This window comes from Vombatus ursinus, unplaced genomic scaffold, assembly GCF_900497805.2.
Source record: "Vombatus ursinus unplaced genomic scaffold, bare-nosed wombat genome assembly UNPS02014812.1, whole genome shotgun sequence".
In the NCBI taxonomy this organism is placed as follows: Eukaryota; Metazoa; Chordata; class Mammalia; order Diprotodontia; family Vombatidae; genus Vombatus; species Vombatus ursinus.
The window spans coordinates 14329615-14346995 of record NW_020954590.1 but is presented as its reverse complement, the minus strand read 5'-3'; the positions used below and the strand labels follow the sequence as shown (position 1 = coordinate 14346995).

The 17381-nt window shown below is 34.4% G+C and overlaps 1 protein-coding gene across 1 annotated transcript in view; it reads right to left on the bottom strand.

Annotated features, from left to right (window-relative positions):
* Positions 1-17381, bottom strand: part of LOC114054096 (phosphatidylinositol 3,4,5-trisphosphate-dependent Rac exchanger 2 protein) — a 385890-nt gene that overhangs the window by 194023 nt on the left and 174486 nt on the right. The window contains exons 13-16 of the mRNA XM_027877210.1: positions 13487-13590; positions 12674-12723; positions 6005-6080; positions 1014-1086 (exon numbers count right to left, since the gene is read on the bottom strand). Coding sequence (XP_027733011.1) covers positions 1014-1086; positions 6005-6080; positions 12674-12723; positions 13487-13590 — 303 coding nt within the window. The remainder of the gene's footprint in view (positions 1-1013; positions 1087-6004; positions 6081-12673; positions 12724-13486; positions 13591-17381) is intronic.

The following is a 17381-nucleotide window of genomic DNA, read 5'->3' as shown; positions in this document are numbered from 1 at the left end:
CCTTTGGGGCAAGGAGGGAGTTGGGGAGGGGGGCAGGGAAAGGACATCAGGCAGGGAAGGAAAGAGCACAGTTCTAACACAAACTCCTGATCTGTGAACTAAGGCTCAAAGATTGGGTAAGTAAATAAAGAGCTATTACATAGTAAGGGATACCAGAAGAACAGAATGATCCAATACAGATCTAAGCAAAGCCTCAAAGAAGAAAACAAACAAACAAAAAACATAGCTTGGACACAAGATCAATTAGAATTCCTAGAAGAAATGAAGCAAGAGAAAAGTATAACATCATTTCCCTAAATAATTCTAAGTAGTTTCTTAAAACTTCAATAGAATTTCAACCTGAGGTATTTTCATATAATTTTAAAGGGAAATTTAAATGACTGATAAATTAATCATAATTTAGGAAAACCATTAATTTTGATTAATTTAAAAATAAACCCACTTGTCTTTTTCACTGGGACAGAATTATTTGTAGGCTCAAAACCCAACATGTTAACATGCTACAGATGGCAGAATTATTGGGAAGGGATGGAAGACTGAGGTGATAGTAGCAATAATAGGGAAATAGGGAAGGCAACTGTCATGAGCTTGGGATGCTGAGTACTGGACCTAAAGAAGAATCAGAAGGTTCGTTTCTTGGCTCAGCTACTTACAAGCTGTTTGTTACCACTGACCAGGCATTTAATCTGTTCAAGCTTCTGTTCGCTCATTTTCAAAATGAAAATAAAAATTGTATTACCAACCACCCTAAAATCACTTTGTGAAATATGAATACAGATGTTATCATTATGTCATATCATATCATTATCATATAATTCTTTTATAGTAATGCATTTATGGAGGGCCCTACAGTGGTAAACCTTTACTCTGGCCCTGTTCTGAATTTCTTCTTCATCAGAAAAGAAAACTAGAGCATGGTGATGTTGCCATTATTAGTAAGGAAGTCATGTTGGTCTCACCAGACAATAAAACAATAGAATAAACATGTAAACTTTTAGAAAATAAATTCTTACCATGGTGCATAAATCCATTGTCACAAAGACCTACGCCAAAGATCATTGCCTCTTCTCTGGTCCGGCAATCCCCCTATTATCCACAAAAGCAAGGCACAATTAAATTAATGAGAATGGAGAAGTTTGCTGCACCCTTTCCCATGTGCCTAATTCCCATTAACATGTTCCAATAAAAAATCATTTACAGATTGTGGCATACATTTTGACCACCATTCCACAGAGTATTTTCCCTAGAAAATGGTCAAATAAGCATTAAAATCTTTATTTTCAGCATTAAATTAGCAAAATAGATATAACAATTCTTGAGAAATAAAATGAATCTGCATATTAATTACAAAAATAAAATAAACAACCATATTATAAAAATATCTTAAATTTAACATCTGCTGATTTTGACAGTAGGGATAGTTAAAAAACAAAAGAACAAAACTGAGAACAAAGTACTAAAAGAGGTTGTCATTATCATGACCAAGAAATATTTATTAAGCCCACATCTTCAATGTGGAAAATCTGCACAAAGAAAATTACACAGATGTGACTCCTGCCTTCCAGTAATGTTATAAGGTTACATAAGCTCTTATGTTTTGTGTACTATTCCATTCAGAGAGTATTACACAGATGGGAACCCTGCCTTACAGACAGTTACATACAGTCGTAATTCTACGATCCTGTGATGTTATGAACCTATTAACGTTAGAAAGATAAGTCCCTGTCCGCTCTGTGCAACATTGTACAAATGGGACAACAAAGATGTTCCAGAAACTTAAGAAGGCTATGAAACCTCCCTCCAGAGAATTCTTTTAAAACATGAAGATTTCTGTCTTTGAGGGGGTCAGCCTTAATGTAGCGCTAGACTAAAACTTCTTCAAGTTTTCTTTTTCTGTTGGTCTCACAAGTTTAGGATTCAATCAATAATCTTCATAGGGGAATTACTAGAATATACTCTAAGCTGGACTTTCTGAATCCAGCCTTTCATCCCCTGTGTCTTATGAATATCAATGGCAAGGCAATCTTTCTCAAATTCTGCTTTCAGCAGGTCATTCCTCTACTCAAAAATATTCTATTTCTTCCAACTTCCAAATGCAACAAATAGAAATGGGTTTTCTATCTTGCCCCAACCCACCTACCCAAATTCTCCACTACTTCTTTCTACAATAATCAGGCTTTTCTTTTCATTATTCTATAAACAAGTCATGCTCTCTATGTTTCCCTTAAAATCCCTTTTTTCCATTTGCCTACCTAAGACACATTTTTAGATACCCTTCCCTAAAACCTTCCCTTAGTCATCTATTTCCCATTGACTTATTTTTCTCTGAATTCTTAGAATATATATATATACATATATACATGCACATATATATGCTTAATTTTATACAAGATCTTATACAATAGTATTTTGTACAATTATGTAATTTATAACTTTTGTCCTTGTTATGTCTATACCATCTAATAAAATAGTGCTGACTATCTCCAAACTTTTGCCCGCATGGTTCAACTGTGTTCTCTCTCTGTCCTTTTGGCCCCCTTCTCCTATCTGTAAGTTCCCTTTCCCCCTAAAAAAAATATGCCCCCATGCCAGTACCAAAACAAGAATGAAACAGTCCTTTCCCTCAAGGAGCTTATAGTTTATCTAATGCAACAGGTTTTATTATCTTCATTTTACAAATTGGGCAATGAGGTTCAGAAGTTGAATGCAGTTCTCCCCGACTCCAAGACCAGTGCTCTTTCTACTATACCAGACTAAGTCTTCATTATTACTTCTATACAGAAGATTCCAAAACCTACATATGTGCTGCTAATTACTCCAATCATGTATTTCCAACTGCCTACACCTGCAGTGGTCAATAAACATTTATTATGTGTCTACTATGTGCCAGGCAGGTCACCAGAATGCCCTGGTGGTAGCTGAAACCTGCCTCTACCCTAAACCCATCATTTCTTTCTAACATTTTAGTTTCTATTGAAGGCATTAACATCTTCCCAATCACCTAGACTTAAAACCTCCACAGTAATCCTTTTTTGCTCAATAGCTAGCATTTCTGTAGTACTTTAAAGTTTGAAAGAACTTTATATAAATTATCTCAGTTGATCCTCACAACAATTCTGTGAGGTAGGTATAGGTTTTCAGATAAGAAAACTAAGGAGTCACACACCTAGAAAGTATCTGGCACAGTATTTAAACTTAGGTCTTTCTGACTCAAAGTCTTACACTCTAGGCACTGCACCACCTAGTTGCCTCATGATTTTTCTCAACCATCGTATCCAATCAGTTTCCAGCCCTATTGATTCTACCTTCATTACATCTCTTTCATTCTTGCCCTTCTCTCCATTTACAATGCTAAGATTCAAGTTCAGGTCCTCATTACCACTTACTTAGAGTTTTAATAGCCTTGATCTTGGTCTCCCTACTTCCTGACTTTTCCTTCTCCAATTCATCTACAACTACCAAGATAATTTTCAAAAGCAGAGCTCTGACCGTGCTCCTTGACCCAAAATCTTTAGTGGCTTGCTATTCTATCTATAATTAAATGCAGACTCAGTCTGGCACTCAAGGCCTTTAGCAATCTGACTTCAAGTTTCCTTTCCGATCATTTTCTACATTATTTCTCTTTACTTATTAATATGATCCATCTGAACCAGCTATTCGCCAAACTCAATATGCTATCTCCTACCTTTCTATTTAGAGTTGGAAGAGGCCTTAAAGATTACCTGATCAAAACAAATATATCCCTTTGCCCAATAAGCCAAATAGCTGTTTGTCTAGACTTTGCTTAAAGACCTCTTTAGAGAAAGAACCAATCAAATCCCAAGGCAGTCTGTACACAGTTCTAATTATCAGGAAGTTTTACCTTATAGAAAGTTTGAATCTTTTCCTTGGCAAATTCCCTGTTGCTCCTACTTGCGTCCTTTGCAGTCAAGCAAGAACTTGCCTTATCTAGCTTCCATATGACGACCCTTCAAACACTAAGATGGCTATAATGGAGCCTCATCTTTCTCATCCCTCAAATGAGATCTAGGCTCTCTTCCAGTCACGCTTCTATGAATCTATCTTGAGGCTGTAATCCTCTCATACAAATATAGCTTCAGAAGATAAGCATTAGCCTTTTACAAACTCAGAAGAAAATAAAATATCATTTTATAATTCTCCAATAGATCTGTGATTTCATTGATGTGGGTTTCCCCATTGAAGACGCAGATGACAATCCAGCTATGTCTGCTAATTGTGTGCAACCCTTCTGTAGTCCTCCCATAAATCCAACATAGGGAGCTCATCCAGTGTGCCAGGAATATCTCTCTCATTCTCTTGAAATCAAGCATCATATACCAATGGGATATAGGGCTGTTCAACAGTTATTCTTCCACCCTTGCTTTGAGACTGGCCCATTTTTTCACTCTGGTTATGCATTTCTCTGATGAATATTATGTAATGTCAGAATGAAAGAAAATAATAATAACCACATAAAATTATAAAGCTAACTGAATCATGTTAATTTATAAGTCACATTCTACCCTAATGAAAATGCTTTAGGTACCATTGTTTTAGAAATGGTTTTTGAAAGTGTTTTAGAAATCTTTGGAAATATCAGCTTTCATTTTTGCCAAAAAGTGTTAACTTCTTAGTTTGTACTTTTTTTTGGTGAGGCAATGGGGTAAAGTGGCTTGCCCAGGGTCACACAGCTAGTAAGTGTCAAGTGTCTGAGGTTATATTTGAACTCAGGTCTTCCTGAATCCAGAGCTGGTGCTGTACCCACTATGCCATCTAGCTGCCCTGTTGGTTTTTTAATAACAAAGTATCCTCCTATCATTCTCAGTCAATTTATTTTAGAACGTTTCATCAGGATCTCTACCTTCTACTCATCAAATTCTACCTAGTAATATACTTACCTACATATGAATATATTGTCATTTCTTTCATATAAATTCCTTTGAGGGTGCCCATTTTCTGCTTTTTTGACCTCAATACCTAATACACTGCCTTGAATGTGACAGGCATTCAATAAATATTTATTGAATTATTTGATTATTTCTAAAAAAGAAAAAAGTTATGTGCTTCTCATTCCTTATGAACAAGTACAATTTTTTTTTAACTCTGATGACATCAAAGATATTTTTAACATAGAAGTAAATCATCAGCCTCATGAGAACCACAGAAACACAAAAATAACATAATACTTTCCTATCATCTTCCATTCATGGTTTATATAAACCTACAGATTTCAGATTAATGCTTATTACATCAGGGCACAGTTATTATCTCTGTAAAACAGAAAATAGAGATGGAGAGAAATTAAACAGAAGCAGTCAATAATCTTTTAAAAATAAATCAGTGAATAACATGCCACTCAGGAGGGTAAGAATATGATCTCTTACCCTTCTATAGTATTCATTATAAATAAATTTATTTTAAATAGTTTTCCATCTTTTTATCTGTAATAAGAACTACTTCTTTAGTATCTTTTCATAATAAATATGTCCATGTAGATAAATATGGGCCATTAGGTGGTACAGTGGATAGAATACTATGCCTGTAGTCAGGGAGACTCATCTTCCTGAGTTCAAATCTGGCCTCAGACACTTCCTAGCTGTGTAATTCTGAGCAAGTTATTTAACCCTGTTTGCCTCAGTTTCCTCATCTGTAAAATAAGCAAGGGAAGGACATGGCAAACCACTCCAGTATCTCTGCCAGGAAAACCCCAAACAAGATCATAAAGGGTTGGACACAACGGAAAACAACTGAACAACAACATAAATAGACAATTGTGTTCACATCATTTTATTCAAACATTCATTCATTCAATAAATACTCAATGCCAACTAAATGGGTACTTCAGTGGCTACAAAAATTTAAAAAAAAGGTCACTTCTGTATTCTCTAGAAGATTACACTGAAGTAGGGGACAAGACAATTATAAACATAATTCTAATACAATGTAAAAAAAATACTTTGAGTAATAATAACCATTCAAATCACCAAGCAACAAAACTAATTACCTGTGCAATTAACCAGTCTATCAATTTGTTGGCCATGACCACAGATTTGTAGGTCCGTAGATGGTAATCTTTATCCCTGTAAAAAAAACAAACAAACAAACAAACAAACAAACAAAAAACAGAAAAACAAAAGTACTTTTTAAAACAAAGGAAATGAACAAGCACTAGTTAACATTTTCACATAGTTTTCAACTTACAGAAAAGCTTGGAAACTCCTTTGAGAATTTGTTCCATAGATCAAGTATATTCAAAAGGGTATCCACAATATTTATATCAACTCAATTAAGTCTTCCACCTCCCAATTCCAAAGAAGATTTAAAAATGAATTGCAAGAATGTTCATTACACAGTGCCCATTTCTTTATATGATTTTTCTACTAGACTATAAAATGTCTATTTTCTATTCTGTTCTGTTTATATGAGTTCTTTCATAAATATTATCACTCTATTTCCTCATAAAAAAGCTGAAAAGAAACAATGTATTCCTTGACAAAAGAGGATTTATTCTCTTCAAATCCAGGAACATGCTAGGAAAGAATTATAGATGTGGGGAAAATAAGTGTCTTCTTGTGTCCCTCTCTGTACATTAAAACTGTTCTTTCCATTTTGGCAGCATTTAGTACAGGCACAGCAAGGCCACAATCCAGGGAAAACAGGAGAATTAAGGAGGCAAAATGGTAGATATTACCATACCAGTGAACTACCCAGCTATGCCTTTCCCACACAAAGAGAGATATGCAGACAGAGTGACCACAAGTATAATTGAGCCCTGGGGACAGAATAATCAAGTTTATAATTTTACAGACCTAGATAAAAAAAGGATAAGAAAATAACATTATTTCCATAATTGCTAAAGCTAAACTGAAGGCAATTTAGCCTTACTAGCTACATTTAGCATTCTCTATCTTCTGTTCATCATGTATGATGATTTTTTTATGTCATCTACTGTACTTTCCACCACTAAAACCCCAACGGAATAAACGGCTGAAATCCCTAGGATAACATACATACACACACACACACACACACACACACACACACACACACACATACACATTCATGCATACAAATACATACTATATAGACACACATAAATTTAAACATATGTCTATATATATGCATGTGTGTATGCATGCACTGTGTTGTGTGTATATGTGTATATGTGTGCTTCTATATACTTGTTTATGGTATCTAGAAATATATAAGTGTGTATTTGCATATGTGTGTGTATAATGGACCATGTTAACATATATCACCAGAGGCAGCATTATGTAATGGGAAAAATGCTAGACTTTTGGCATAAGGAGGATGAGGAAACTATATAGTATAAGCTCTGGGCTGGGAGGCAAAAAGGCCCAGACTCAAGTCTTACCTCATACTCTTCCTAACTGTGTGATCTGGGTAAACCACTTAACTCCTTTGCTATATAAATGTCAGCTATTACTATTATGGGCTACATCAATAACTTACTCATAATCTTACTACTCAATTCAGGTTAGTTACCACTGAGTCAAAATATGTCTGAAAGGAAAAGCCTATTATTATTAGATAATTTGGGTGTCTGTGGTATTCTCATAAAATTGAGTTAACACATACTAAAAATATGAATATCACTCATTCCATCTATTTTAGTTTTTTCCCATAAATTTATCTTTGGCTAGAATTAATAACACCAATTTCTAGCCAAATAAAATACTATTTTCTTGGTAAGTTCTACATTAAATACAAATTTCTGATAAGAGATTTAATTGCAAATATGATGTCAACACACATTTTACTCTGTTCTTATTTCCTCACATATAAGTTATATCAATGCCAGGTGAAATGGGAGCTTGATGTAATTGTACAGATATTTCAGGAAGGAAAAAATAATAAAAATATGACTGCTTTCATAGTTAAAATTGTAAGATCATGGGATTTGGACTCAAGTCCTTAGAAATCATATAACTCACCCCCATCATTTTATAAATGAGAAAAATTGTCCCAGAATTTTGAAGTGACTTGCCCAAGGTCACAATTAGCAGTCAGGATTCAAACCCAAGTCCTTTGACTATTAATCCAGTTATCTTTCCACCACAGAACAGTATTGATAACTATTCCACTCCTCACATCTCTTTGCATACAGAGTTTTTGTTGGTAGCAAATAAATACATTTTGACTCTGTAGAGAAAAAATGAAATGCAATTTTCTCACTTGCAAAAATAACCAGTGAAAATAATGAGAGGCTCTACTACAAAGTAATGTATTAAATACTAAAAAAAAAAAAAATGGCTAGTCAGTAAGGGAGTTCAGGAATGTAGAAGTTGAGAAAAGATACTAAATCTGCTTATCTTCATCTAAACTAAGGCCACTCTGAAATCACCCCTGCCTATACAATCATCCTTCCCAAAGAGATGTCCTCCTCCCTCCATATAGGAAACTATCTTCTTGAGAAAACAGATTCAAGGGATTGATATTCCCTTCTTCATAGTTTCAGATAGCAAGGTGGAAGTCTTTAATCCCCCTTCAGAACATTCAAAGAATACCTTAGGAACCCACTTCTGCAATTCCTTCTGGGGTCTTTCATATACATTCTGAAAACAATGGAAGTAGTATTTCATTTTAGGCATGAAGCTAGTTTGGAAAATCAGGAAAAAAAAATTTAAACTTTAATTCAAATATTTGGGTTTTATCTCCAAGAACTGAGACCATTTTCCTTTTATTTTAAAAAGAACTTTATCAGGTTGAAAAACACTATATAGTCAATTGAGTGTAAATTTAGTATGCCATCTAAGATTGATTTGTAACATAGGTATTTGTGCTATTCAACTGTTTCTCTTATGTCTGGAGTTTTCATCTTATCTATCATTGTCTTCTCATATATCCTTGCTTCCCAGTTCATCAAACCTTCTCAAGTCCTATGATCTGCACCTTCATTCCGCATACAGGGGTGGCCATTCTTGAAGTTAAGTGGTATAGTGAATAAAGTGCTGAATCTCAAGGTAGGAAGAACCAAGTTCAAATCCTATCTCAGACATTTAGAAATTTTTTGACCCAGGGCAAGTCATTTAATATGTTTGTCTCAGTTTCCTCATCTTTAAAATGGGAATAATAATAGCAACTACCTCTCAGGATCATTGGGAGGATAAAATAAGATAACAATTTAAAGAGTTTAGAAAACCTTGATGTGTTATATAAATGTCTATCATTTATATAATTATGTATATCATTTATAGTTATTGTATTTATTTTATGTTATGTTATATATTTAAATATTAATTTATACATTATATTTGTATCATATTATATTTATAAAATAATCTATTGTTATTATTATCATTATCATTATCTCATGTCCCACAAATATTCCAACTCCACAATTCATAACTCTGAAATTTCTCTCTGGCCATCATACTCTGTCCTTCCAGATCTCCCTGTCCTTCATCTTTTCTACACCCAGTTGTTCCTTTCCAAATTTCGAACCTTCAGTCAACCATTTACTTTCTCTACCACTACCCCCATACTACTGAACTTCATCAAATGAATTCACATTACAGAGCTGACTGGATTCATTACCAAAAAAAAAATCTGTATTATCTAATCTCAACTGGGTCTTTACTGCTTATATCAATTCTTTTACTCTACCCTGACCAGCACTCTACTGCGGTCTCCAATGGGTCTGGTTCAGACTGTTTCTTCTCTTCTCAAGCCACCTACGTGACCACCTCTACCCACTCCCTCTCAGCAAAGGACTGTGACATACATTACTGAAACAAATTGAAGCCATCCATTCAGTGCTCCTTCTCCTCAATTTCATACTTCAAACTAATTTCAATACCCCTCAACACCCCACCCCCAATTATCTACTTTTCTCCAATCTCAAAAGATAAGGTTACTCTGCTTGCTCCCTGTCAATGCCAATCCCTCTACTTACGCTCTTGATTTCATCTGTTCTTATCCCCTCCAGGAATCTGAATTTACCAACATCTCTTTCTCCATAATGTTTAACTCCTTACACAATGGCTTCTCCCAAACTGGCCCAAATCTCTCCCATACTTAAAAAAAAAAAACCTTCAAGCTTTCATCCTATTTCATTCTTTCTTTTCAAAGCCAAACTGACAGAAAACAGTTATCTATATTCCCTATGTCCACTTTATCATTTGTTATCTTTAGCCCCAAACCACTCCTCCTTCCAATTTTATTATTTCTGTCCAGGGAAGTACAACCTTACTAGTCACTCACCTTCAAAACCTAGGAGTCATTCTCAAATCTTCAATTTCATTCACCTCCTATATCCAGTCATTTTCTAAGTCTCGTCAATTTTACTTCTTCAACATCCAACCCTTTTTGTTCCAATCACCCATTACTCAAGCTCAGGCCTTGATTATCTCTCACCTAGATTACTGAAATAGTTTCTTACTTGCACTCTGCCACAAGTGTTTTCCTTCTCACCCATCTTCCACACAGTCACCAAAATGATATTCCTAAAGCAAATCTGACTTTGTCCCTCCAAAAGCTCCAGTAGTTCCCAAAATTGTCCCTAGCATTAAATCAAATCTCACTCTTTGGCAATTAAAGACCTCCACAGTGTAATTCCAGCCTATATGCCCAAGTTGATGATATTTTGCTTGCCCTATACTGTAAGCAAACTGGCTTACTTGATTAACTCAACATATCATCTCCAGCATGTGTCTTTGCAGAAGTTGTCCCTTTGTCTAGTATTCTCCTTCCTCAAATCTACCTCTTGAAACCTTTAATTTCTTTCAAGGCTTGCTCAAGTTTCATTTTTTCAAGAGAAAAGATCTTTCCTGAACATTGGATAGAGTGCTGGGCCTGGAGTTGGGAAGTCTAATCTTCCTGAGTTCAAATCTGGCCTGAGACAATTACTAGTTTTGTCACCCTGAGAAAGTCACTTAATCCCATTTGCCTCTGTTTCCTCATCTGTAAACTGAGCTAGAGAAGGAAATGGCAAACCATTTCAGTATCTTTGCCATGAAAATCCCAAATGAGGAGTTGGAGACTGAAAAAATGACTGAACAAAAATCACTGTATATTTATATCAAATGTAACCTATATTTATTTAACTGTGAATGTACTGTAACCATCATCATGATGAATGTAAGTTCACTGAGGGCAGTGACTGTTTCATTGTTGTATTTGTATATCAAGTATTTAGGCTAGTGTTTGGCACAGAGCAGGTGCTTAATAAATGCTTACTGATTGATTGAATATTCCTTTTCTTAATGTTGGAGTAATATTTGCCTATTTATATATTTTCCCTACCATGTTTATGCAGCAGAGATAGTAGTCACTCTAACTGCTCCAAAAATATGTGAATATTCAAAAGATAATAAACTAATAGCAAGTAAAATTAGACCCATTATGTGTGAAGTGATTCTAATTTTAATAAAAACATAGAGTTGGAAGGTCTGGATGGCTTTAGAAAGCCATCCAATCCCAATCCTTCATTTTTTAACTGAGGAAACAGAGGTCCCATAGGCTAGGTGTCTTGCTCAAAATAAAACAACTCTTTAAGTATAAGACCCAAAACTCAAACCTAGATTTTCTGAATACAAATCCTGTCTTCTCTGCCAAACCTTAAATTTTAAAATGATGATCCTTTATCTAAGTAAAGAATTACTATAAAGAAATAAACATGAAAAAAGCACTGCTTACACATGCTAAGTAGAGAAATAAAATAGACCGTCCTGAAACTTCAGGCAATGATTTCCATTTCTCATCCAATGGACAGGTCAAGAAGCATCTACTGAGTGCCTATTTTTTACAAAGTGCTATATTATGATAGTAGAAACATTTTTTAAAATCTTCTATAGGCTGTGGTAGTTTTTCTTTAGGAGCACAAGGAGACAGTCTTTGGAACTTGGCTGTTCTTTGGGACTAGGAAAATAAAAGGCTCAGTCTGGATGGAGCAGTGCTCTGGAAGTTTAGCAGAATTATCTCTGGCCTCCAGCGATACTTGTCAGATCTAGCACAGCCATTGTTGTGGTGTACGTAAGGGTCTAGGGAAGCAGCAATTTGATTTTATCATCAAGGATTTGTTTAATACATTTCAATGATCCATGAACACTGCTGCACTGCATTACAACCCCAAACTTGAATGAATAGATTGACCTAAACTAGATAAACTGGCTAGACCTAAACTGGCCCAGAATAATTACCACCAAAAATTTTGTTCACTTGGATTTCTCTTTCCCTGCTTACCTACAAAGCTCTAATGACCGAAAGGTGTCGAGAGGTACTATGAAATAGAATCTAGAGACCTAGTCCTCTTTATCTTAGTGCTATCTCTCTCAGATTCTCTCCAATTTATGCTTTATCTATCTTGTTTCTATATAATTGCCCTCACTAGATTGTGAGCTTATTGAGAGCAGGGAATATTTTTCATCTTTCTTTGCATCCCCCACACTTAAAACAGTACCTGACACATAGTAGGTACTTAATAAATGCTTGTTAACTTGACATAGCTTAAAAAAAAGCACAGACTCCAGAGGCTACAGAAATTAGATCATCAGCCCTAGGACAGTTAAAAGTTAACCACATTAGAACAGGTATTTAATCTAATCTCTTTCAATTCTAACTTTTCACCTTTGAAAAATGAAAGTTTCTAGATTAATAGTATTTACAGAACACACAACATAAATATTTCTGAGAATTTAGTAATTGGCCTCACCTTATCACTGGAGTAAACAGACTGTGAAGGCGGCAGTACAACCTCACACCCTGGGTAAAATAAAGATACTTCAGATCAAGAAAGGTCACTCCAAGGCCATACCAATAACAAATGTATTTATTTACATAATGATGCAAATTCCAAAAAATTAGAACTTATCTGAATTAAAGCATATCACATAAATTTCAAAATAAAATTATAAAATGAAAATTATACTGTGAATTTATGACTGTAATGTGACAAAGGATTTCAAATGTTTTCTTAAAATAGAAATGCTTTGTTGAAATAGAAAAAAGTTTAAATATACTAAATGTCCTCATAGTTTCTTATAAATATAGGCAATGAAGCACTGATATTTGCTACTCCCTTTCTATACATGCACTTCTATACTCTAAACAGAGAGAAATTGTGAAGGGAATCATTGGCAGTTCTATTGTTCCAATGTCTTTGTAGTATTGTTCATTTGTATTTAATGGCTATATCTAAAGTTTTATATAGATATGTATACATATGCATATAAGTATACATAAACACACACACACATATACCAGCATCTAGAATCTTCAGTGATTCAGTTTTGTTGATTCTTTCAAGATTATTGCATGAGAATAAACTCAAGCCTCTTAAATCTACATTCAAAAAAAAAAACTAGAAGAAAGAAAAGGTTCATTCTTATACTCCATTTTGGAATTGACCATACTAGAAGAATTCCTCAGTGATTTTTTTCAATCTCTCAAAAAACATCATGTCTTAATAGAGATTCACAACAGGTAAATCCATTATTAACACAAGGTGGTGGGGAGAGTGTATTACCTTGGAAATTACATCCTGCATTTCATTTCTTGGATAAAACGTCCCATCATCATAGCGAAATCTATATAACATTTGTTCTGGTTTGAACTGATGTTTATCCGTAACTAAAAGAACAATAAATGATGTATTAATATTCTGAATTGCTAATACAAGTCATGAAGAATATAACCCAACATAATTTAATCATGATGTATATGTTCTATAAGGCTTAAAACTTCTATTTTGAGGAAACAAATTTCAATTTCTTAACTAAATAACAAGAGGAATAAGAAAATTAATTGGTTGATCATTTTCATAAAATTACAAAAATTCCTTAAATTTGAGGTACAATTTGCAAGACCGATACAGATTAGTAGCAGATAGTTCATAAAATTATCCTAATGGATAAAATAATAGAATCCTAGAGACAATGTCTTATACTTTATATTCCTACAAAACTTATGACATTGCTTTTTTATATGCTTGGAACTCAATAAATTACTGACTGCTTCTTAGTCCTGAAGGAGACTTTAGATGTTTATCTACCTACCCAGGTGGGCCCACTCAACTCAGCCATTTAGTCAAAATCTCACTTAAACCAGTCCTGATAACCCAACCTATTTTAAGCACTCTGGACAATACCACAAAATATTCTTGCATCACGTATTCCAAAACTTAACAGTTCTGACTATGAATATACATTTTTTACCTCTAGGCTAAATCCCTCACATTATAGTATAAATCTTTCTTGGCCTGCCTTCAATAGAAACTAAAGGCGGTTGATCTCTAACTTCAGAATATCTATCTTCCTCATACACATAACTGCAGAAAATCACTAGACTTAGCTTTCCCTTCTCTAAGCTGCACAATCCCATTATAACTAGTCTCATATGGTGATTGCTGCTCTTATAAGAAAAATAAACACTTTAAGTTAAAACTCAAATAATTTATATTTGAATATGTTCTTTATAAGGGAGGAGTTAACATTTACACAATTAATCACTTAATTCAGTTAGCTCTAGCTCATGGCTAAATGGAAGATTAGACCTTTTAGTTATTTGCTTGAAATGTCAGAATGACAGGAAGTTATCTAAATCACTAAGGAACATGAGTTCCATATGGGTACACTTGGCAGAGGTGGATCAAACTCTAAAGATGGGTTTAATACAAATAAATATCTAAAAGTTTATCTATTTCCCCCAATTCTATCCAGTTATCTTCATTGCTCAAATCCATATATATGAGAAAGTAATGTTATAAGCAGATAGATTCCCCCAGACCACTGGCACTTCCTCCATGGGCCAAGCTACAGGAATCCAGAAGGCAGAAGAACATGAAAGAAAAATAAAGGGAAAATTCAAAAAAAGTTTTTTGAGTCCCCTGCCATGTTTCAAAGTAAGTCATTTTTTTCCCAACTATTCTTCCTATTCTCATAAGATATTTAAAATGCTACCATAAAACTCTGCCATAATGTCAGAATGTTTTGAGACCAACTGGCACTTTGGACAACCATGTAGTTACTTTGAGTCTCTTCTGACTAGTGGGCCAGAAGTTCCAGGCAGACCCTCAATGATTTTCCCCTCAGCCCAAGAAGAATTTCATATAACTCTTATCCAGGACAAAGGTCTGAATACAGAATCATTGTCGCCTCTACTCAGCCTCTTTCTATTTTGCTGGCATATATAATAGCAAAGTACCTAGTTAATTAATCGGCAGATTCTCATGTCATTCTGATGTGAAAAAAAAATGTTTTCGTGTTCTCAGTACTGCCACTGACTCAACAATGTAACCCTGTCATTAGGTTTCTGAGTTCCCATGTAGTGAGCTGAAGCATTTGTACTCAGAACATGTTGAACAAAGCAAGAAGAAAGAAACCAACTCTTTCTAAATACCACAGAGAGAGCATATGAGCTGAAGGAAACAATGTCCACTGTATTAAGCCTTGCCTCTGGTGAAGTTCTCAGCAATATTTGCAATGTGAATAATAACAGTAATAGCCAACTTTTCTTGCTCACTCTCTCTAAAACAGATGGTTCATTCAACTTTATTTTAAGAATTCTATTTTCACTGAAACACAGCTGGGACCACATACTAATGAAAGTAGCATGTCTGGCTCATGTTTCTATACTCTAATGTAATTATTCATTTATTGTGAAACCATATAATGTATTTCTTTTAACTCTGTGTTGGGATTAGTGTATTTTGTGGAAAGATTTAAATATCTGTAGATAATTTTTTGACAAAAAAAAGCTTTCTATTGGCAAAAAAGTCACTATTTGTTTTTTCAACATAAATATAACCTGAGATTCTGCAACATAACTCAATCAGATTTTCTGAATGGTGATTTCCAGATAAAGGTGGTACAGTCTACTATAATCAAACTATGAAAAAAAAAACCTTAACAATACTAAACATTACAATATTAATTGACTCTTATTATTATGACTCCTATTATATGACTCCTATTATGATAACTGCAGTCATTACTCAAAAGTTTCAATTCCACAAATCAACTTTAAATTTTCATTGCAACTGAGTATGGGAAAATGCATTGTGTTCTTTGTGTGGTCCTATTTCAATATGATTCACTTCATTCAATATCAAAAATATTCAACAATTCAATATCAACAAAAATGTACTTAATAGCTAGCAAAAGTCAGTCTGGAGGATAAGAAGATGAGTAGGATATCGTTCCTTCCCTCAAAAAACTTTAATCTTCTGTGGGAGGGGATAAGATAGATCCACAAATAAAGTTTAAAGTAGGATGCATTAAGTACAATAAAAATAAGATATTATAGGACTGCAGAGGAAGAAGAGCTCAAGAATACCTTGTACAAAGTGATCCCTTAATACATATTTGTTTAATTGAATTGAATCAGGCTGTGGATATCAGGTTATATGAAGGCAGTAGCATTTGAAAAGTGCCTTGAATGATGAGTAGAATTTCAACAGGCACAGATGAAAGGGTAGGGCATTTTAGGTAGAGAGAACAGCATAATAAAAGGGATAAAAGCAGGAAAACAAGTGGTGAATTGAGGGAAGAATGTGTACTCTGGTACACAATAATTCATAGAGTACATAAGAACATATAGCTGGAAAAGCAGCTCACAGCTACATTGTGAACACTTTGAATCCCAGATTGAGCATGGACTTAATTCTGTAGGGTAATGAAGAAATACTAAAACTCTGTGAGCAAAGGAATACAGTGTAGTAAGGAAAATACTACATTTGGAATCAGAAGTTTTGGGTTCAAGGTTATCTATTAGCTTCCTCATCTATAAAATGAGATTGGATTGACTAGATGATCTTTATATCACCTTTTTTATCTTCTAAATCCTATGATCCTGTGAATAATATGGTCAGACCTGTGCTTAGGAAAATTTATCTGAGAATGGCATGTAGAATGGACTAATAAAGACAGAGACCGCAGTTATTTTAATTGTTTGATTGTTGCTTACATAGTTCCAGTGAAAGATAATGAGAATCTGAATTATTATGGTAGCACAATAATGGAAAAGTAAGGACAGACATAAGAATAGCATCAATGTGACTTCATATCTGTATACAGCAAGTAAGAGGAGAAAGATATTAAAAATGAGTCCAATTTTTCAAGCCTGGGTAACTACCAGGATGCTGATTCTATTAGAAAAAATAAGGAAGTCAGTAGATAGAGCTCATTTGGGAAATAAATAAATTTTGCTTTAGAAATGTTGAGTTTGAAAATAACCAGAATAACTAAAGCACTTTTCGAAATGTAAGACTAGGGCTTGGAATGAGGTTGGGGTTGGAGATACAAATTTGGGAAGTCTATTTATAGAAATGATCATTGAAACCATGGAAATCCCAGAGGGAGAATATGTGGAGGGAGGGAGAGAGAGAGAGAGAGAGAGAGAGAGAGAGAGAGAGAGAGAGAGAG